At 43.5% G+C, this 23,716-nt stretch overlaps 1 protein-coding gene across 1 annotated transcript in view; it reads right to left on the bottom strand.

Moving 5' to 3' along the window:
- Nucleotides 1-19,448, bottom strand: part of LOC110501294 (importin subunit alpha-4) — a 19,549-nt gene extending 101 nt beyond the window's left edge. Inside the window, exons 1-17 of the mRNA XM_021578749.2 lie at nucleotides 18,804-19,448; nucleotides 12,964-13,008; nucleotides 10,125-10,214; nucleotides 9,460-9,489; nucleotides 9,271-9,323; nucleotides 9,077-9,172; nucleotides 8,386-8,471; nucleotides 8,180-8,266; nucleotides 7,873-8,042; nucleotides 3,691-3,735; nucleotides 2,312-2,443; nucleotides 1,834-1,962; nucleotides 1,539-1,643; nucleotides 1,351-1,422; nucleotides 919-1,081; nucleotides 725-819; nucleotides 1-651 (exon numbers count right to left, since the gene is read on the bottom strand). The exon at nucleotides 1-651 is cut by the window's left edge and continues 101 nt beyond it. Of these exons, the coding sequence (XP_021434424.1) occupies nucleotides 553-651; nucleotides 725-819; nucleotides 919-1,081; nucleotides 1,351-1,422; nucleotides 1,539-1,643; nucleotides 1,834-1,962; nucleotides 2,312-2,443; nucleotides 3,691-3,735; nucleotides 7,873-8,042; nucleotides 8,180-8,266; nucleotides 8,386-8,471; nucleotides 9,077-9,172; nucleotides 9,271-9,323; nucleotides 9,460-9,489; nucleotides 10,125-10,214; nucleotides 12,964-13,008; nucleotides 18,804-18,872 (1,566 nt within the window). The 5' untranslated portion in view covers nucleotides 18,873-19,448 and the 3' untranslated portion in view covers nucleotides 1-552. The remainder of the gene's footprint in view (nucleotides 652-724; nucleotides 820-918; nucleotides 1,082-1,350; nucleotides 1,423-1,538; nucleotides 1,644-1,833; nucleotides 1,963-2,311; nucleotides 2,444-3,690; nucleotides 3,736-7,872; nucleotides 8,043-8,179; nucleotides 8,267-8,385; nucleotides 8,472-9,076; nucleotides 9,173-9,270; nucleotides 9,324-9,459; nucleotides 9,490-10,124; nucleotides 10,215-12,963; nucleotides 13,009-18,803) is intronic.
- Between the last annotated feature and the right edge of the window lie 4,268 nt (nucleotides 19,449-23,716).

Raw genomic sequence — 23,716 nt, 5'->3', positions numbered from 1 at the left:
TGACTGAGGGAGAATGAGAATCCAAGGACAATCCAGAGGTGAAGCACAAAACAAACCCGCAAACAAACATCAGTATCCTTTCCCCATCTGTGATATATTGGCTTCTAAAACAAGTCTGCACAAATTCTTCCCAAGTGTCTTCAACTGTGTTTTTGTGCGTGTGTACGTGTAGAGCGTGATATTTGGCAATTCAAAAATATTGCCCCATCAGGCTTTTTCTTCCGTCCATATGATTTTCACATGACATTTCAAAGCATCGGCTACGACTGCCTGAGATCAGATTGTATTGGTGCTGGATGAATTACCTGGACCCGTCTGGGTTACCCGGTTGTGATGAATAGTGGTAGTTGTTAGGGATCCTTCAGTACAGAGGTGTATTGTAGCGGTGGTGGCGGTGGGGTGAATCCTTCAATTACAAGATGGGTGACCATGTTGAAGTAATAGCAGGTGTGTACAATCCTTCTGTAGCAAGTTGCCAGTTTGGTGGAGAGATAGGTGGATGAATGTCTGAGGTGGGTTTGACAGTACCCGTGCTGCTTGATGAACCGGCTCCTAGAACTTGAACTCCTTCGTCTGCAGGTTGGAGGCGGGGTCAAAGTTGAAGGTCCCCCCTTGGGTGGCTTCAGGAATTAAACTGGGATCCTCGTCAATCTGAGGGAGAAAGAAGAAAGGTAAGAGGAGTGAGTGAGTGAGTGAGTGAGTGTGTCTGTTTTATAAAACTCACATCATCGCCTGAGAAGTACTGGTCGATGATCTCGAAGGCTAATTTGTAGATGTCCTCATTCTCATGTTGCTGCAGATTTTCTATCTTCTCCAGACCTTAGAGCAGAGCAGTGGAGGCACAGTCAGACGACAGAAACTTCCCCCTCACACACCTTCAGCCATGATGACAATTTACACACACACACACACACACACCTCCAGACTCCTCTATGATCTCAGCAATGGTGCTGGCCTCGTCCCCGGCCATGATAAGGACGTTCTTGAGGCCGTCTAGGACCACCTGAACCACTTGGGAGTCCTTCACTGACAGCAGGCTGCAGAACGGAGGGATCACATTCTGCTGCACCAGGTACTCCACCTACACATCAACATATCAGAAAATACAGAACTGAATACAGCAGTAAGAATTTCTGACAAATAGCTCCTGACACGTGTGATTGTATCAGGTTCAGTCACTGGGTGACAGCCTACTAGTTCATAAACTCACTGGTATGAATGCTCCAGCTACAGAGGCCTTAGCCTGACAGTGCTAGCCCTGTACCTGCCTCTTGTACCTCTGTCCAAGTCAATAGTCTGGCTGATATGGAGGTTGCAGTGTGTGTGTGTGTGTGTGTGTGTGTTACTTTCCTGGTCTTTCCTGCCGCTGATGGTGAGGTTGCTGATGGCCCATGCTGCCTCCTTCTGAGTGCCAAAGTCCCCCTGCAGACACACAGGCTGTCAGCACTACAGAACAACTCAGCACAACACAGCAATGACAGAAATATAATCTCTCGCACAGACAAACGCACACACCAACCACACACCACGGCTCTCACCTTGGCCAGTTGGTGGATGATCAAGGGGACGAGTCCTGCGTCGATCACTGCCTGAACCTGCTGCTGGTTCCCAGCCGTGATATTGGACAAGAACCACACTGCTTCCTGTAAACGAACCAATCACATGCGGTTATGCCAGAACACTTTCTGTTAACAGTCTAGCCACACGCAGTCAAACCAAACAACTTCTTAATGGCAGGACAATCGTAGAAAAGCCTTGACCTAAGCGCCTTCCCTCCTCCCAGTTTCCCTGGACTTTCCCGTTCCCTCTCCTAGGAGAGTGTGCGTGTTCTACCTTGTTGATCTTTTCTTTGGGGTGTGTGAGCAGGTTGGGGAAGTGGGAGAGGACGTCACAGTTGAGCACCACCTGTGTCTGCTCGTCTGTCCCAGTCACAATATTCCCCACCGCCCTCAGAGCAGCCGTCTGCAGGAAGTGACATCACAGCAAGTCAACACCCACAATGTCAGCGTTTAAGAAAATGCATAGAACACCCTGAATGTATTACTTATAAAATGCATAATTTCCTCCTTCCCTTGAAATAAAATCACTGAGCTTTTCCTGAACATATGGCAGCATTTTTCTGCAAAAACTCCTACCCATAGTGATCGGTAGATCCAAGATTTGTTGCTTTAATCAATCCAATCTTAGTAAATCAGTGTTTCTTTCTTCTTCCAGATAGGAAGGAGGTAGGAAATTATGCATTTTATAAGTACACCACACCAAAGTTTGTTACAGTCTTCTAAAATCACAATGTTATCAGTTGACTCCTTACCTGAACTTTGACCTCCTGGTGGCTGAGCAGGGGGACAAGGAAGGGGACCACGCCAGAGTCTATCACCATCTGAATCTGCTCGTTCCCACCGTCTGTCAGGTAGGACAGCGCCCACACCGTATCCACAAGGATCTACAAACACACCGTGTAAACCAAGGAGTCCAATAAGTGTTGTTCACAAATGGTATGGTAGGGCTTAACATGATGTCAAACTTATGGCAAAAACGTTCATTTAGTTGTAATAGACGTGCAGTGCTTTCAGAAAGTATTCACACCCCTGGACTTTTTCCACATTTTGTTGTTACAGCCAAAATGTATTAAATTGACATTTGTCACTGGCCTACACACGACAATACCCCATAATGTCAAAGTGCAATTAACTTATTCAAAACATTTACAAATTAATAAAAAATGAAAAGCTGAAATGTCTTCAGTCAATAAGTATTCAACCCATTTGTTATGCAATAAGTTCAGGAGTAAAAACTTGCTTAACAAGTCACGTAAGTTGCATGGACTCACTCCGTGTGCAATAATAATAATAATTATAATTTAATGTGACTACCTCATCTCCGTACCCAGCACATACAATTATCTTTAAGGTCCCTTAGTAGTGCAGGGAATTTCAAACATATTCAACCACAAAGACCAGAGAGGTTTTCCAATGCCTTGGTAGATGGGTAAAAAATTAAAGCAGACACTGAATATCCCGTTGAGCATTATGAAGTTATTAATACACCCAGTCACTACAAAAGATACAGGCGTCCTAACTCAGTTGCCGGAGAGGAAGGAAAATCACTCAGGGATTACACCATGAGGCCAATGGTGACTTTAAAACAGTTACAGGAGAAAACTGAGGATGGATCAACAACATTGTAGTGAGTGGCCGAGTTAGATTTTTAAGTAGATTTAGGTCAAAACTGTATGTCAAGAACTGAAAATGGTTATCTAGCAATGATCAACAATCAATTTGACAGGGCTTGAAGAATTCTGAAAATATATATATATATTTTTTAATAAAATAAAAATAAAATAATGGGCAAAAGTTGCATAATCCAGGTGTGGAAAGCTCTTAGAGACATACCCAGAATGACACACACCTGTATTGGCTGCCAAAGGTGCTTCTACAAAGTATTGACTCAGGGGTTTGAATACCTATGTTAATTAATTAGATATGTTCCTGCATTTCATTTTCAATAAATGTGAAAATATGTCTTTTTTTCACTTTGTCATTATGGGGTATTGTGTGTAGATGGGTGAGATTTAAACATTTTTAAAAAAAGAAGTATTTAATCAATTTTCAATTCAGGCTGTATCAACACAATGTGGAATAGATCAAAGGGTGTGAATAATTTGAAGGGACTGTATGCTCTCATACTTACATTTATATCTGTGTGGTATATAAGAACACACAGCGCTGGGAGCAGCTGGGAAAGAGACAAAAAACAAGTGGAGAGAGGAGTGTCAAAAGCAGACTGGAAATGTGGCCATGTAAAGTCATGCAGTAAAACATTCCCCCTAGTTATACGTGATTTGTCTGACTAGCTGTAGAAAGCACCACTATAACTCTACTCATAAATTGGAATACCTAATGGCACTGGAGGAGATGGCTGGCGTTTTTACAGGCTCCTAACCAATAATGCTATTTTGTGTGTTTTTTCACATCGTTTGTAACTTATTTTGTACATAATGTTGCTGCTACCGTCTCTTACGACTGAAACGAGCTTCTGGATATCAGAACAGCGATTACTCACCTCGAACTGGACAAAGATTGTTTTCTTTAATGAGTCTGACATGAAGGATATACTGTTTCTCCCGGACCAGGCCCAAATCCCCTTCATTCGCAAGAAGAAAAATACGTAATACAGCAGGCGCAGATCCGGGTGCCTTGTGAGAATTTGTTGGCGTGTGGGTAACCCGCCTCTACTATCTGTTCTTTTGGCCAACGTGCAATCACTGGAGAATAAACTGGATGAGCTCCGTTCGAGACTATCCTACCAATACCTTATGTTGTTTGACTGAGTCGTGGCTGAACGACGACATGGATAATATAGAGCTGGCTGGGTTTTCCGTGCACCGGCAGGACTGAACAGCTACCTCCGGTAAGACGAGGGGTGGTGGCGTGTGTCTTATTTGTCAATAGTAACTGGTGCGCAATGTCTCGAGGTATTGCTTATCTCATTATAAGCTGCAGATCACACTATTTTTCGGAGCCGTCATTTATCACCACAAACCGATGCTGGCACTAAGACCACACTCAACGAGCTGTATAAGACAAACCAGAACCACACTCAACGAGCTGTATAAGACAAACCAGAACCACACTCAACGAGCTGTATAAGGCCATAAGCAAACAACAAAATGCTCATCCAGAAGCGGCGCTCCCAGTGGCCTGGGACTTTAACACAGGAAAACATAAAATAGATTTTACTTCATTTCTACCAGCATGTTACATGTGCAACCAGAGGGGGAAAAAAAAACCTAGACCACCTTTACTCCACACAGAGACGCATGCAAAGCTTTCCCTCACCCTCCATTTGGCAAATCTGACCATAATTATATCCTCCTGATTCCTGCTTACAAGCAAAAACTAAAGCAGGAAGTACCAGTGACTCACTCAATACGGACGTGGTCAGATGACGTGGACTACAGGACTGTTTTGCTAGCACATACTGGAATATGTTCTGGGACTCATCCAATGGCATTGAGTACACCACCTCAGTCATCGTTCTCGTCAATAAGTGACTGTACATACATAAGCCATGGATTACAGGCAACATCTGCACCGAGCCAGAGCTGCCGCTTTCAAGGAGCCAGACGCTTATATAAGAAATCCGGCCCTCAGACGAGCCAGCAAACAGGCAAAGCATCAATACAGGACAAAGATTGAATCCTACTACACCGGCTCCGACGCTCGTCGGAAGTGGCAGGGCTTGCAAACTATTACGGACAACAAATGGAAACCCAGCTGCGAGCTGCCCAGTGACACGAGAGTACCAGACAGGCTACAGTGCCTTGCGAAAGTATTCGGCCCCCTTGAACTTTGCGACCTTTTGCCACATTTCAGGCTTCAAACATAAAGATAAAACTGTCATTTTTTGTGAAGAATCAACAACAGGTGGGACACAATCATGAAGTGGAACGACATTTATTGGATATTTAAAACTTTTTTAACAAATCAAAAACTGAAAAATTGGGCGTGCAAAATTATTCAGCCCCTTTACTTTCAGTGCAGCAAACTCTCTCCAGAAGTTGAGTGAGGATCTCTGAATGATCCAATGTTGACCTAAATGACTAATGATGATAAATACAATCCACCTGTGTGTAATCAAGTCTCCGTATAAATGCACCTGCACTGTAATAGTCTCAGAGGTCCGTTAAAAGCGCAGAGAGCATCATGAAGAACAAGGAACACACCAGGCAGGTCCGAGATACTGTTGTGAAGAAGTTTTAAACCGGATTTGGATACAAAAAGATTTCCCAAGCTTTAAACATCCCAAGGAGCACTGTGCAAGCGATAATATTGAAATGGGAGTATCAGACCACTGCAAATCTACCAAGACCTGGCCGTCCCTCTAAACTTTCAGCTCATACAAGGAGAAGACTGATCAGAGATGCAGCCAAGAGGCCCATGATCACTCTGGATGAACTGCAGAAATCTACAGCTGAGGTGGGAGACTCTGTCCATAGGACAACAATCAGTCGTATATTGCACAAATCTGGCCTTTATGGAAGAGTGGCAAGAAGAAAGCCATTTCTTAAAGATATCCATAAAAAGTGTCGTTTAAAGTTTGCCACAAGCCACCTGGGAGACACACCAAACATGTGGAAGAACGTGCTCTGGTCAGATGAAACCAAAATTGAACTTTTTGGCAACAATGCAAAACGTTATGTTTGGCGTAAAAGCAACACAGCTGAACACACCATCCCCACTGTCAAACATGGTGGTGGCAGCATCATGGTTTGGGCCTGCTTTTCTTCAGCAGGGACAGGGAAGATGGTTAAAATTGATGGGAAGATGGATGGAGCCAAATACAGGACCATTCTGGAAGAAAACCTGATGGAGTCTGCAAAAGACCTGAGACTGGGACGGAGATTTGTCTTCCAACAAGACAATGATCCAAAACATAAAGCAAAATCTACAATGGAATGGTTCAAAAATAAACATATCCAGGTGTTAGAATGGCCAAGTCAAAGTCCAGACCTGAATCCAATCGAGAATCTGTGGAAAGAACTGAAAACTGCTGTTCACAAATGCTCTCCATCCAACCTCACTGAGCTCGAGCTGTTTTGCAAGGAGGAATGGGAAAAAATGTCAGTCTCTCGATGTGCAAAACTGATAGAGACATACCCCAAGCGACTTACAGCTGTAATCGCAGCAAAAGGTGGCGCTACAAAGTATTAACTTAAGGGGGCTGAATAATTTTGCAAGCCCAATTTTTCAGTTTTTGATTTGTTAAAAAAGTTTGAAATATCCAATAAATGTCGTTCCAATTCATGATTGTGTCCCACTTGTTGTTGATTCTTCACAAAAAAATACAGTTTTATATCTTCATGTTTGAAGCCTGAAATGTGGCAAAAGGTCGCAAAGTTCAAGGGGGCCGAATACTTTCGCAAGGCACTGTAAATGCCTTTTATGCTTGCGTCGAGGTAAGCAACACTGAAGCGTACATGAGAGCACTAGCTGTGTGAGAATGCTGTTCATTGACTACAGCTCAACATTCTACACCATAGTGCCCTCCAAGCTCATCACTAAGCTAAGGACCCTGGGACTAAACACCTCCCTCTGCAACTGGATCCTGGACTTCCTGACGTGCCGCCCCCAGGTAATAAGGGTAGGCAACAACACATCCGCCACACTGAACCTCAACACAGGGGCCCCTCAGGGGTGCGTGCTTAGTCCCTTAATGTACTCCCTGGGTCACCCACGACGGCATGGCCAAGAACGACTCAAACACCATCATTAAGTCTGCTGACAACACAACCGGTAGGCCTCATCACCGACAACAATAAGACAGCCTATAGGGAGGAGGTCAGAGATCTGGCAGTGTGGTGCCAGGACAACAACCTCTCCCCCAACGTAGTCAAGACAAAGGAGCTGATCGTGGACTACAGGAAAAGGAGTGCCGAACACGCCCCCATTCACATCGACGGGTCTGTAGTCGAGCGGGCGGAAAGTTTCAAGTTCCTTGGTGTCCACATCACCAACAAACTATTATTGTCCAAACACACAAAGACAGTCGTGAAGAGGGCACGACAATGCCCTTTCCCCCTAAGGAGACTGAAGAGATTTGGCATGGGTCCCAAGAACCTCAAAAAAATTGTACAGCTGCACCATTGAGAGCATGCTGACCGGTAGCATCACCGCCTGGTTTGGCAACCTCTTGGCACCTGACCGTAAGGCGCTACAGAGGGTGCCAAACCAGGCGGCAAGCGGTGCCAGAGAGCCAAGTCTGGGACCAAAAGGCTCCTTAACAGCTTCTACCCCCAAGCGATAAGACCGCTGAACAATTGAACAAATGGCCACCCAGACTATTTGCATTTTGATCAGAACACACACATACCTCCTGTACTGTCTCCATGGGGGGCGGTGGGTCCTTGTTGCGGCAGAGGTTGACAATGACCCAGGTGACGTTACGGAGGAAGGTGATGGGGATGGAGGGGTTAATGAAGGACAGCAGGGGCTTGACCACGCCCAGGGAGATGACGTAATCCCTGCACTGTGGCCCGTCGCCTGGAGGAGGAGCATCACAGGTCAAAGGCCATCATTGGGGCACCAGTTTTTCCTGGTCCGGTCACATGGTTAGTCATTACAGAAGAAACACACAAACACAACTTTAATGATGTGTTAACTGTATCAGCCATACTCACCTATGATGTTGCCTAGCGCCCACACGGCCTGTTCACACACATTGTGATGGGGAGAGTGGAGCAGACGCAGGAACAGGGGAACAGCATCTGTACATGAGTACAAACACCGTTAGGAATTGACAATTTAACACACACAAAGATAAACATTAGCGAAGCCCAGACAGTCAGAATAACAGCGGAGCAGAATGACCGCAGGGTGAACTTACTGGACTTGACCACAGCCTGGGTCTGTTGTGACGTGCCAGACGCTATGTTGGTCAGGGCCCAGGCTGCCTCAAACTGAAGAGACGGACTGGAGGAGAGAAAGGAGGGGGGAGAGTGAGAAAGATCATTCTAGGGCTTCCATTAACATGAACGCATCTTTCTCCTAACCCTGCCCTTGCTTCTTCCTCCTCTTCAGTCCACACAAACACACACAATGTGTGTGTAAACAATGGTGTGTTTGGTTGCAGTGCCCTCTGTGCTCCAGGAATTCAGTGTCTGTCTGACAGACTGCAGCAGTCGCCATGACAGCTGTGCATCTGCAGCTCATCGCTATAGTAACCCTCCAACCCCTGCGCCCTCCTGTACTGACTCCTGGGTGTGTGCGCACATCTGTCCCCTTCATGACCACAAGGTCCTGTGTGTGTTTGTGTTTGGCCCTGAACACAACGAGGTCCTGGGAATGGGGGAAATCCAGAGGACAGGAATGCTCTTTTATTTGGATTGGCACCGGACGGCAGGGCCAACAGACCACCCTGTGCCTCGCACACACACACACACACACACACACTAGTAGCCCCTCTACATCATGTATCCTAGCCAGTCTTCAGTAATTCCAGTAAAAAAATGTACAAACAGTGCATTAGTAGAGACCATCCAGGGGAGGACATTGGGTTAACGCATCAGCAGACTCACTTGTCGTCTCTCTCCAGACATTTGACTAAGATGGGCAGGATGCCAGACTTTATCAAGTCATCAATGGGAGGGTTTCTGTCACTGGAGAGGAGTTTTCTGACAGACACAAAAACAAGAAAAAGTCATGTTTCAATCATGGAATACAAAACAGGACGAGAGGTTCAAAACTGAGAAGAGGTCTCACACACACTTACCTGGCAGCCTGTACGGCACTAAGCTGGACCACAGCATTATCACTGGTGGCGTTCTTCAGAAAAACAGAGAACAAGTTACAGCACCACACTCTCACAGGACGAGGGAGACAGGGAGAGAATCGGAGGGAGAACAAACGGCACCGAAGGATAGGAGTTTATCACTTCTTTGTACATAAAGTTGAGCCTTACCTGTAAGATGGCCTCTAGTGTGATGTTTTGCTGCAAAGAGTGGGAAGGGATGGAACACAATCAGTACCAAGTTACAGATCAACAACATCAACAACATGGGGGAAGGGGATACAATTCACATTAACATCTGGCTAATTCACACTGATCGGTCAACATGTCATTGATACACACACAGTCTGTCCCTCTCGGTCTCGCTCCACACGCCAGTGTTTTCACAGTGCTGTGTTGGCTGGCTGGTTGAGGCTGAATGAGCTCACAGGCTGAGAATGCCATGCTACTCCATCATAACCATACATCACCTGGTAGCAGCTAGGTCAGGTCAGGTCCTATTCCTCATCTCATTAGCTCAATGACAGGGCTTCAGTCAGCAGGTTGACAAGGCTTTGAGCACGATATATTATACAAACCCTAGAGAAGCCATGGGGGCATTGGAGAGACCAGGGGGGCTTAAGGACGCATGTCTAGATTACAACATCATACATAGAAATATATTGTATAGAGCTGACAATGTCCAATGCCAGTAGCTCTTCGGGAGGAATGGCAACACCTGCCCTGTCCAAACAGACAGAAATCTACTGCCTAGATTCTCTATCTGGAACAAGTCTCTCATCCTACTGCAATGGCAAATGGGTCGCTAAAGTGGAACACACAGACATCCCACATACCCCTTTGAAGTCGGAGTCGAAGTCGGAGTCCTCCAGACTGTCCTCCTGTGGGACATTCCTCTTCTTCAGGAGATGCTCGTCTCGTTTGTTCTGACGGAAGAGAGGGGAGGGACAAGAGAACAAAACACTGATGAATATTCAAATACGCGACAGAGTAGCAGTGCAAACTCCTACAGCAAACTTCTTGTGACTGTGAGATAGATATAGGTCGAAAAACAGCTGGCCCTCGCATCCCTAGAATGTGTGTGTACTGGTGTATGTTGGGGTCATCTCTGGAACCTTTGTCCCCTGTACGGAGAGCCTAAGCACAAACCCGGTGTTGTTATGGGGGATGTCCCCTATAGTTACTAAACTTTACAGAGACACACTAATCAAAACACCCCAATTAAAAACACACAAAAAAACAAAAGGCATACACTCCTAGAAAGTTGAGGAGCAGGCACAGTGAGACACACCCATATTGGTGTTGAATAGAGCGTGAAAAAGACAGACACAGCCGGTCGGCATGTGAGTCAGTGGAAGGGAGGGAGGGAGGAGAATCCCTTGGCCTACATTCCAGTGTGTGCTGCAGTGCTGGGCCGTGCGTCACTGCTGGTGACGAACCATCGTGGTGCTGCTCTCTGCTCTGGCATAATGGAATGTGCAGCCAGACTACAGCAGCACACTAACTCGGCTCTTTCTTTTTCGCTCTCTCACTGAATTAGGCCCTAAACTAGTTCCTAGCCATGTCTGCCTCTTTTCCTCAATGGTAACTTAGCAACGACTACAGGCGATTGTTTTAACCTCAGAGAAAGAAAAAAAACATGTGAAGAGGAAGGAGAGTGAGGAGTGTGTCAAAGCCCTTAGGGGGTTTTCACGGAGGAAGAAAGAGTTAGGGGAGGGGAAAGTAAGATTCAAAGCCATGACCAGGGGACTCGTGTCAGAGAGATCACCAAGTCAACATGAGAGCAGCGAATTGTTGGATGTATGAGTGACAGGGATACCTGCCAATCACCGGAGAGGAGAAGAGAAACCCTTCAGTCTCTTGCTCTTTACAACACAGGGCTGCACGATATGGGCACATCATTTAACAGTCTTTTTTAAAATAAAATATTGTGACTGCGATTTTGATCAAAACACTTGGGTGAACTGTTGGAATCATAAAAATACAATTGGTATTCCGATTCTATGGTTGGCATTGTGTGGCATGACAACTAATGACAAAGACAGGTAGAGTAGAAGTTGTGACAAAGTGTTCCAGGGTCAAAGTTTCCCAGGGGACCCTTATTATATTTGAATGTTACATTCATGGCGTTGCACATGTCAATATTGCAATTTCTATTAAAATTTGATTCATTGTGCACCCCTATTACAAAGGTGTAAGTAAATGCATGACAACCATACTAATTGGGTGTATTGTAGCCATTACACGGTTCCGATTTAGGCATCCACATCAAACAGGCAAGCACAGCGAGCACCTCAGGATAGATCACATCTGGATATTCTTGTAAATCTCTGCTAATCTCCATGGACTGCCATCTAATGTAGGTTTCAGCATCCTGATGATGTAGTCTGTTAATGATCACCAAGTCTGGATAGTACAGTGACATTACATAGGTATGCAGATCAAGGCGAAGGGTAGTGGGCATGTGGAGGGACGGTACACCATATATTTGGAAATAGCCACGGGATGGTTTTTCAATACCAGTGAAACTATTCCTTGGATTTTTTGTTTTTATATTTCTAGCTACTTTTTAAGTAAATACCTGCAGCCAACTTGTGCAATATGTTGGGAGATAAAGAAGATTGCCTTCTTTATTTCACCGGTCACATAATTTTTCATTATGAAGCTTCCCGGTAGTACCCGTTCACGTGGTGTTTGTTTACAAGCACACAACAATGACAGACCGGAGCCTTGTGACTCACTCGCTGTTGTGCAGCACGAGCCAGGTGATCTAGTTACAATGTGGAATTCACAACTAGCCCAGTTAGATATCTGATAACTGTATCAAATGTGCTAAATGCCCTACAGTTTTGCATTTGGTGTGCTAATTTAGTAGCTTGTTAGCTATCTAGCTAAGTGGTTAGCTTCTTCCAAAAATCAAGCTTTGCTTGCTGGTAACAGCAGAGAATCCCCTCCTGGATCAAGAGCCCTCCTGTCTAGTATTTGTTTTGTGCGTCCAGCAAACTGGGTAGCATATTTTTGTTACTTGTATAACTGGGATGAGCTGGGATGTCTGTCCTGAAAATAGTTTAGGTCAGACTGTATAAAATGTTTGCAAAGCGCTAGTTAGCATTTTCAATGGGATTTTACATGTACTTGTTAGCATTACTAACATGCGAATTAAAAAGGCTCAGTGGGGGTTGAAAATTGCACCCTTTGTGTTCAGTTATAACCAAATATACAGGTACGGCACAAGGTCAGTGTGACAATCTGGATACCGCCCATGCCTAGAGGGAGCAGCTGAATGACAAAGGCAATTTCTACCTGCAGCAAATCACCGCAGTGGGCCAAACAAAGAAACCTAACTACTTAGTTTACGGTTATGGAAAAGGGGAGTAGGCAGTTTACAGGGATCAGAGGCCAATCCAGAGAGGTGAAATATCATGTTTGGGTCATGGTCAGAAAATGAGGGGGTCAAATTGGGGTTAGTGCCCCCATAGAGGAATCATTCTGGATGGATTGAGACGAATACCAAGTCTGTGTCAAGACACAGGGTGAGAAAGGAACAGCCCGTCTATAGATCTGTGTGTGTGTGTGTGTGTGGTAAGCAGGGAGGTCAATATTAATATAGGGAGCCGTGGAAGTACGCCTACAAATTGTGCATCACCAAATTTTAAATTAGGCTTCTTCTCTCACCTTCCTCAGCTCGACTGTCACGTCATTTCGATGTCTTCTCATAGTCTGGAACACAAACACACAGGGAGCAATATGAGACAGACATGATAATTCACTGATAACACATTTTAAAAACATAACATCCCTCTCTGGACTTCTTAAATGGCACAATTTGCTTTTGGAAGCAGCATGAAAACATACTAGAAAGTAATATAGGTATAGGTCAGAACATAGGAATTGAGGGGTAAGATATGTAAGCAATAGGCTAAAAAAGCATAAGTTACACACACCACTTGATATCGTAATGGTTCAGGTTATTCAATGTGTGTTTGTGTAATGGTAATGTGTTCTTAGTCCACTCATGACTGTGAGCTGGTCTCAGATCTTGTGACTGTGCGCTGCGGTTCATATTGCCATCCTAAATAGCCCCTTACATCACGTGGGCCAGTCACATCCTCCCAGCCTTGGTCTGGGCTTGACCCTGTCTGGGGAGGCTGAGGAGCAGAGAACTAGAGGGATACCCCTCTCCTTTCTCTAACAACCTAACATTGACCCAGCCAAAGCACCGGTCTCTCTCAGAGCACCTGTCTCACCTAGATCAGCAGAGGGCAAGTGTGGTTCTGTGCAGGCTTTTGTTATAGCCAAGCACTAACACACCTGATTAGATTGAAGACCACGATTAACAGATACAGGCCTTCAGAAAGTATTCACACTCCTGGACTTTTCCACATGGCTGAATTTAGATTTTTATTTACAAATTAACTTGAAATGAAAAGCTGAAATGTCTTGAATCAAGTATTCAACCCCTTGGTTATGGTAAGCCTAAATAAGTTCAGAAGTAAAAACGTGCTTAACAAGTCACATGGACTCACTGTGTGCAATAATAGTGTTTAACATTGGTTTTGTATGACAACCTCATCTCTGTACCCCACACATACAGATAATTTTAAGGTCCCTCAGCCGAGCAGTGAATTTCAAACACTGATTCAACCACAAAGACCAGGGAGGTTTTCCAATGCCTAGGTCACCTATCGCATAGGTCACCTATTGGTAGATGGGGAGGAAAAAATAAAAGGCAACATTGAATATCCATTTGAGCATGGTGAAGCTATGAATTACACTTTAGATGGTGTTTCAAAACACCCAGTCACTACAAAGACACAGGTGTCCTTCCTAACTCAGTTGCCGGAGAGTAAAGAAACTACTCAGATTTCACCACGAGGCCAATCGTGACTTTAAAACAGTTGCAGAGTTTAATGGCTATGATAAGCGAAAACTGAGAACGGATCAACAACATTGTACAGTGCATTCGGAAATTCTTCAGACCCCTTTACTTTTTCCACATTTTGTTACGTTACAGCCTTATTCTAAGTCTCATCAATTCTACACATATTACCCCATAATGACAAAGCGAAAAGAGGTTTTTAGAAATGTTTGCACATTTAAACTGAAATACCTTATTTACCTTAGTATTTCAGACCCTTTGCTATGACACTTGATATTGAGCTCAGGTGCATCCTGTTTCCATTGATCATCTTTGAGATGTTTCTATAACTTTATTGGAGTCCACCGGTGGTAAATTGTCTATATAAAAAGGTCCCACAGTTGACAGTGCATGTTAGTGCAAAAACCAAGCCATGATGTCGAAGGAATTGTCCATAGAGCTCCGAGACAGGATTGAAGGTCCAATCCATCAATCTTAAATGGAAGTAGTTCGGAACCACCAAGACTGTGCAATCGAGGGAAAGGGGTCTTGGTCAGGGAGATGAACAAAAACCCAATGGTCACTGACAGAGCTCCAGAGTTCCTATGTGGAGAATCTTCCAGAAGGACAACCATCTCTTCTGCACTCCAACCAATCAGGCCTTTATGGTCGAGTGGCCAGGCGGAAGCCACTCCTCAGTAAAAAAAAAAGAAGGCACATGACAGCCCACTTGATGTTTGCCAAAAAGACTCTCAGGCCATAAGAAACGGGATTCTCTGGTCTGATGAAACCAAGATTGAACTCTTTGGTTTGAATGCCAAGCGTCACGTCTGGAGGAAACCTGGCACCATCCCAACGGTGAAACGTGGTCGTGGCAGCATCATGCTGTGGGGATGTTTTTCAGCGGCAGGGACTGGGAGACTAGTTCAGATCAAAGGGAAGATGACAAGAGAAAACCTGCTCCAGAACGCTCAGGACCTCATACTGGGGTGAAGGTTCACCGTCAAAAGGACAACGACCCTAAGCACACAGCCAAGACAATGCAGGAGTGGCTTCGGGACAAGTCTCTGAATGTCCTTGAGTGACCCAGCCAGAGCTCGGACTTGAACCCAATCTAACATCTCTGGAGACCTGAAAATAGCTGTGCAGCGACGTTCTCCATCCAACCTGACAGAGCTTGAGAGGAACAGCAGAGAAGAATGGGAAATACTCTCCAAATACAGGTGTCAAGCTTGTAGTGTCATACGCAAGAAGACTCAAGGCTGTAATTGCTGTCAAAGGTGTTTCAACAAAGTACTGAGTAAAAAGTCTGAATACATGTGTAAAATGTCATTTCAGTTATTTTTAATACATCTGCAGAAATGTATAAAAATATATATGTTTTTGCTTTGTCATTATGGGGTATTGGGTGTAGATTAATGAACATGTATGCATTCAATTTTAGAATAAGGCTGTAATGTAACAGAATGTGGGAAAGGTCTAGGGGTCTGAATACTTTCAAAATGCACTGTAGTTACTCCACAATACTAACATAAATGACAGGGAAAAGGAAGCCTGTACAGAATAAAAAATATTCCAACGCATGCATCTGGTTTGCAATAAGGCACTAAAGTAAAACTGCAAAATAATGTGGCAAAGAAATTAACTTTATGTATTGAATACAAAGCGTTATGTTTGGGGCAAATCCAACAACACATAACTGAGTAACATGCTTCATATTCTCAAGCATGGTGGTGGCTGCATCGTGTTATGGGTAGGCTTGTCGTCGGCAAGGACTAGGGAGTTTAGAATGGAAAGAACCAGAATAGAGCTAAGCACAGGCAAAATCCTAGAGGAAAACCAGGTTCAGTCCACTTTCCAACAGACACATGGAGACAAATACATTTTGCAGCAGGACAATAACCTAAATCACAAAGCCAAATATACATTGGAGTTGATTACCAAGATGACATTGAATGTTCCTGAGTGGCCTAGTTAAATGTTTTCAAAAATGTTTTCACTTTGTCATCATGGGGTATTGTGTGTAGATGGGTGAGAAAAATATATATTTCATCCCTTTTTAATTCAGGCTGTAACACAAAATGAGGAATAAGTCAAGGGGTATGAATAGTTTCTGAAGGCACTGTACATATATTAGGCTGTAGTCTAAACATAGCTTGACCGGTGAGCAGTGTCCTGAGCCAACAGTGAGTGTTACTCCTGGATATGGTGTACTGGGGTGAACATTATGGCACAGAACAGTGACTGAGCAAGTTCAAACCCGTTAGAATTTACAGAGAAAAACAGATATCTGATAAGTAATGCTCATGGCTCAACCATAAGCTGGGCTGCATCTCACATGATATCCCATAAGGCTGTTCATCGAGAGACTGTCGAACAGAAGAATTGGTCAAAATAGTCCCTTCTGCTGGTGCAGTTTCAGATCATCCTAGTAGTTAAGGTCAGGATTAGGTAACCTCATCCTAGATCTGTGGTTATGAGCAAGTTCAACCTAGATCAAACCCCAATGATTGATTTTCCCAGTACTCACCATACTGACGTACTATAGAGTGGGTGCCAGACTGTTTCTGTATTCAACTAAGCTACATTGTTGCCTTGCCAAGACAACAGCACTTTGGCCAGAGCAGAAACACGCAGACTACCATTCATATAGCAATAGCTACTGTATTCATACTCAGTAGCCTATTTGTAAAGTCTAGCAGAAACACTTAAGTTAAATTCTGAAGGGGGGGAGGATGATGCATTTCTTTACTAATCCTAAAAAACCATTGCAGGAACACATAACTCCCAGGTCGTAGATCAGTGCTGCTTAGGGGCTTCTACCTCCTGGCCCCTCTAGAGGGCCATAGATCGGGTTGTACCTCCAGTAAGAACCCAAGCCAGACCACCAGGATGTCCGAAATAGCCCCAGTGACGCACGTGGTCATGTCTGTCATAGTAGCCATGTGTTTGTCACGTTGGCTCTCAGCTTCAAAACAACCTATGAGACAGACGGGTCCACTTTCCATGGTTTTAGATGGCTCCCAAAGACTATCAACTCTAATTAAACAATTACTCAGAAAACCCATTCATTCATACAGTGGGGGTATCCCAAAGAGTACTATTTGTACAACTCTGTAAAGACAGAAATGTGTGTGATATTGTCGAAGATGGCACGGCTAACCACTAGCAATGCATGAGGTCAGCATGCCATAGTTTTTAATAATACCACAAGCATCGGCTGAAAACAATGACAGCTTTCGTGACGATGACTACTCAGCCACGAGATACAGAACAATACAGATAACAAGCTATTGATGGTGGAAGCGGCAAGTAAACAGATTCAGCAATTAACAACATCCTCACCTAGTTAGCTAGCTACATAAGAATATTTGCTGCACAGGCCGTTGTTCAAATTACAATTTTAGCTGGCTAGCTTGCTAGTTCACAGTTCATTACGGCAGGATGATTCCGACCTTGCCTGACAGACTGATACCTCAGATTAATGCCATACATTTGTTTGGAAAATTTAATCTCACAAGTTTTAGAATTTAATCTCACAAGCTTTAGAAGCCAGAATGTTGAGTACAATTATATTTTAATGTACTGCACCAGTTGACTGTGCTGTTGATCCTGTTGTTTACACTGAGCTGCACTGGGATCGGAAGGTCATCAAGGTTATATTAAGACACCGCAGAGCAGACCCAAGATATAAGATGTACTTCAATGCAGGGATGGGATATACCACCGTACATTTTACCTTTACCCAAACTGATACATCGAAATGGTTGAAATACTGCTGTTTTCCCCCGAAAAACTGGCCATTCCATCCTCACGCTAGCTCGCAGTAGCCATTATGGAATGGCACATGGCATTGAACAACAAAGGAGCGGATTGGCTGACAATGCCATTCCAAAATGGTTGCTGTGGCTACTGCTATGACAATGAGGACGGAAATTGAAGTTTTCTGGAAAAATTTGCAGTATTTCAATCTTCTCCATGTATCATTTTCGATCAAGGAAAACGTGGAGTACAGTGGTATATCCCATCCCCTACATTGATGTACGTTTTCCGAGCCATATCTCGCACCTGCTAGGCCTTATGTCCCTGATTGCGTTCCGACCCCAGTGTAGGTCAATGTAAACAAGCGTAACTGCAGGGTCGCAATCATCTGTCTAATTATGGTTGGATATGGGTGCTAGCAAAAAATACAAGTGATCAAGGGGGTCTAATTAGCTAATAGATAGCCAACCCAGCTAGATTAGCTAGTTATCGACATATACTCTAGCTACTCTGGATTATGCTAGTTGGGCTGTCAACTCTGTTAGTCTGCTTTCAAAACCGGTGGTACGATAGTTAGGTAACGTTAATCAGCTAACGTTAGTTACCTAGGCTAGAGCCTTTCGTTGTCGGTGAAACAGGCTGACATTTCAAACTATTTGATGGAGAATAAGGGCCGTAAACCACGCCCGTTCGTTATGATGACGAATAAACGGAGGCTATTCCGGATAAACTCAGCACACAACAGCAAGCTGGCGGCGAATAGCTAGCTAACTTAGTTAACTAGCCAGGCTTCATCAAAAGATTGGCAGACAAGGCCGGGGAAGATAGTCGGTGTCTTAAAATAAAATCGTACACGGATCATTGTCTAAACCACCCTATCCAAGTGCACTCCTACCTCGACATCACGTCCCTTGTTTTTGAAGCTCTTGATACGGTGGTTATCCAAGCCGGCGTTTTCTGCCATGGCTGTTTGCTGGTTCAGAGTACTCCGGCGTTCGTGATCTCCAGTGAAAGACAGAGCAACTACGCGGCGGAGTACAGCGAGTGGGCGGCTACGGCAGCAGAGAGGGAGGAGCTCGGAGACCGGTTGTCCTATTTTTGATGGACTCCCTGACGTCGCACAGAGACAGATGCTATGTTGACGTGCCAGTCGGAACTAGGAAACTCGGAAATGTCCGACATGCTAACTGGTTGTACTTATACACGTGTCGCGTTCAACGAAAAATGCAAGTCGGAAATATCCGAGTTTCCAAGTTCCGACTGGAATTTGAACGCGGCAAAAGCATCACCAACATAGAGATCGTTCGTCACCATACTTCTCCGGTGCGGTATGTGTGGTTAATCACGTTACATTTTGTGATACAATTTTTTAAAGGGGAACATTTTAAATATGCACCACGAACTAACCCTACACTTAGAGTGCTTTCGGGAAATATTCAGACCCCTTTACTTCTTCCACATGTTATTACATTACCGTCTTATTCTAAAATGGATTAAATCGTTTTTTCCCTCACCAATCTACACACAATACCACACATGACAAAGCAAAAACAGGTTTTTAGAAATGTTTACAAATTAATTACAAATAAAAAAATATCACATTTACGTACGTATTCAGACCCTTTACTCAGTACTTTGTTGTAGCACATTTGGCAGCAATTACAGCCTCAAGTCTTCTTGGGTATGATGCTATAAACTTGGCACACCTGTATTTTGGGAGTTTCTCCCATTGTTCTCTGCAGATTCTCTCAAGCTATGTCAGGTTTGCTGGGGAGCTCCTCTGCACAGCTATTTTGAGGTCTCTCCAGAGAAGTTCGATCGGCCTCAAGTCCGGGCTCTGGTTGGGCCCCTCAAGGACATTCAGAGACTCCTGCATTGTCTTTTCTGTTTGCTTAGGGTTGTTGTCCTGTTGGAAGGTGAACCTTTGCCCCAGTCTGAGGTCCTGAGCGCTCTGGAGCAGGTTTTCATCAAGGATCTATCTGTACTTTGCTCCGTTCATCTTTCCCTCGATTCTGACTAGTCTTCCAGTCCCTGCCACTGAAAAACATCCCCACAGCATGATGCTGCAACCACCATGCTTCACCGTTGGGATGGTGCCAGGTTTCCTGCAGACACGACGCTTGGCATTCAGGTCAAAGAGTTTCAATCTTGGTTTCATCAGACCAGAGAACCTTGTTTCTCATGGTTTGAGAGTCTTTAGGTGTTTTTTGGCAAACTCCAAGTGGGCTGTCATGTGCGTTTTACTGAGGAGGGGCTTCAGTCTTGCCACTCGACCATAAAGGCCTGATTGGTGGAGTGCTGCAGAGATGGTTGTCCTTCTGGAAGGTTATCCCATCTCCACAGAGGAACTCTGGAGCTCTGTCAGAGCGACCATCGGCTTCTTGGTCACCTCCCTTACCATGGCCCTTCTCCCCCGATTGCTCAATTTGGCCCGGCGGCCAGCTCTAGGAAGAGTCTTGGTGGTACCAATCTTCTTCCATTTAAGAATGATGAAGCCACTGTGTTCTGTGGGACCTTCAATGCTGCAGACATTTTTTGGGCCAGATCTGTGCCTCAAAACATTCCTGACTCTGAGCTCTACAGACAATTCCTCCTACAAATCTTCTATCGTCTCTGAACAGTTGTTGTGTTTTGTATCTTCTCTCTTTATCTGTCTCTATCTAATACTTGTTGCATTCACTGAATTGTTGACAAAGTAGGCTACTATTTCAAAATTTTGTGTCAGACCTGGTCTGTACTAAATCTTATTGAGAGAGGTTACCTACACTTTTAAATAGTCTCTGAATAGTTTGCATTTTTACATTGTTACAAAAGTAAGAATAATTGTCAATCAAATAGCCAACTTTGTGTGGGTTTTGAAACACTTTCTGAACATTGTCACATTTTGGATATTTCATTTATTTATATATATTATTATATTATACTTGGTACATTTTGAGTAAGTCATTTTGTCAAATGTACTACAATTGAAATACTCTAGAGTGTTTTGTTGTGTTGCGTGCTAATTGTTTTTTGAAAGTGAGTGTCTTTACACAATGGAAGACAAAATGACTGTTATTCCTGTTGACATGAATGTGGTGTCATATTAAATAATAGGTTGTGCTCTTTAAAAGTAATTTGTAAATGTAATTTGTTCTTTGTTTTTGAGCTATGTCTGTTTGAAATGTGTGACAAAATTATATTATATAATTATATATTATATTTATCTTGAAAGTGTTCAGTAATCTACAGCAGCACTCCATAATTCTATTGGGGTCTAAAGGGTAAAATCATTACAATTTTGAAAATATGCATACACCTTTACGACTCATGTACCATGGCCTAACCATTTTTTTTGTTTCACCTTTATTTAACCAGGTAGGCTAGTTGAGAACAAGTTTTCATTTGCAACTGCGAATTACATTTTTCCCATCAGGATTTTGACCCATTCACAACATAGTGATATTGTTTATGACACAGCTAGTGCACTAAGAGAGAGGCCAGTAAAGTGTTTGTGTGCTTACTGTTCACATCAAATTGTCAAAAAGGGGAAACAATACAAGATATTTGTCTAGAGTCTATGATATGTAGCTGCAACCTGGTCTCTGGGGTAGACGTAACATAGTGTAAAATAAATATGGGACACTCCAATGAATATGATATGTATTAATTTGTATAGTAGTATATGTTTTGACTTACAATTCGTATGATACGAATTGCAATTCGTACAATAGTTACAACTTTCCTAAACATATACACGACCGTTCAAAAGTTTGGGGTCACTTCGAAATGTTCTTGTTTTTGAAAGAAAAGCACATTTTTTTGGTCCGTTAAAATAACATCAAATTGATCAGAAATACAGTGTAGACATTGGTAATGTTGTAAATGACTATTGTAGCTGGAAACGGTTGATTTATTTAATGGAATATCGACATAGGTGTACAGAGGCCTATTATCATCAACCATCACTCCTGTGTTCCAATGGCACATTGTGTTAGCTAATCCAAGTTTATCATTTCAAAAGGCTTATTGATCATTAGAAAATCCTTTTGCAATTATGTTAGCACAGCTAAAAACTGTTGTTCTGATTAAAGAAGCAATAAAACTGGCCTTCTTTAGACTAGTTGAGTATCTGGAGCATCAGCATTTGTGGGTTCGATTACAGGTTCAAAATGGCCAGAAACAAAGCCCTTTCTTCTGAAACTCGTCAGTCCATTCTTGTTCTGAGAAATGAAGGCTATTCCATACAAAAAATTACCAAGAAACTGAAGATCTCATACAACGCTGTGTACTACTCCCTTCACAGAACAACGCAAACTGGCTCTAACCAGAATAGAAAAAGGAGTGGGAGGCCCCTGTACACAACTGAGCAAGAGGACAAGTACAGTTGAAGTCGGAAGTTTACATACACATAGATTGGAGTCATTAAAACTTGTTTTTCACCCACTCCACAAATTTCTTGTTAACAAACTATAGTTTTGACAAACCGGTTAGGACATCTACTTCGTGCATGATTCAAGTCATTTTTCCAACAATTGTTTACAAACAGATTCTTTCACTATAATTCACTGTATCACAATTCCAGTGAGTCAGAAGTTTACATACACTAAGTTGACTGTGCCTTTAAACAGCGTGGAAAATTCCAGACAATGATGTCATGGCTTTAGAAGCTTCTGATAGGCTAATTGACATAATTTGAGTCAATTGGAGGTGTACCTGTGGATGTGTTTCAAGGCCTACCTTCAAACTCAGTGCCTCTTTGCTTGACATCATGGGAAAATGACAAGAAATCAGCCAAGACCTCAGAAAAAAAATTGTAGACCTCCACAAGTCTGGTTCATCCTTGGGAGCAATTTCTAAACGCCTGAAGGTACCACGTTCATCTGTACAAACAATAGTACGCAAGTATAAACACCATGGACCACACAGCCGTAATACTGCTCAGGAAGGAGATGCGTTTAGTCTCCTAGAGATTAACGTACTTTGGTGAGAAAAGTGCAAATCAATCCCAGAACAACAGCAAAGGACCTTGTGAAGATGCTGTAGGAAACAGGTACAAAAGTATCTATATCCACAGTAAAACGATTCCTATATCGACAGAACCTGAAAGGCCACTCAGCAAGGAAGAAGCCATTGCTCCAAAACCGCCATAAAAAAGCTAGACTACGGTTTGCAACTGCACTTGGGGACAAAGATTGTACTTTTTGGAGAAATGTCCTCTGGTCTGATGAAACACAAATAGAACTGTTTGGCCATAATGAAAATCGTTATGTTTGGAGGAAAAAGGGGGATGCTTGCAAGCCGAAGAACACCATCTCAACTGTGAAGCACAGGGGTGGCAGCATCATGTTGTGGGGGTGCTTTGCTGCAGGAGGGACTGGTGCACTTCACAAAATGGATGGCATCATGAGGACGACAATTATGTGGATATATTGAAGCAACATCTCAAGACATCAGTCAGGAAGTTAAAGCTTGGTCTCAAATGGGTCTTCCAAATGGACTATGACCCCAAGCATACTTAAAAGTTGTGGAAAATGGCTTAAGGACAACAAAGTCAAGGTATTGGAGTGGCCATCACAAAGTCCTGACCTCATCCTATAGAAAATTTGTGGGCAGAACTGAAAAAGTGTGTGTGATCAAGGAGGCCTAAAAACCTGACTCAGTCACACCAGCTTTGTCAGGAGGAATGGGCCAAAATTCACCCAACTTATTGTGGGAAGCTTGTAGAAGTCTACCCGGAACGTTTGATCCAAGTTAAACAATTTAAAGGGAACGCTACCAAATACTAATTGAGCGTATGTAAACTTCTGACCCACTGGGAATGTGATG

Source organism: Oncorhynchus mykiss, chromosome 22 (assembly GCF_013265735.2).
Source record: "Oncorhynchus mykiss isolate Arlee chromosome 22, USDA_OmykA_1.1, whole genome shotgun sequence".
Taxonomy (NCBI): Eukaryota; Metazoa; Chordata; class Actinopteri; order Salmoniformes; family Salmonidae; genus Oncorhynchus; species Oncorhynchus mykiss.
The sequence above is the reverse complement of the archived record's forward strand: the minus strand, read 5'-3'. Positions and strand labels throughout refer to the sequence as shown.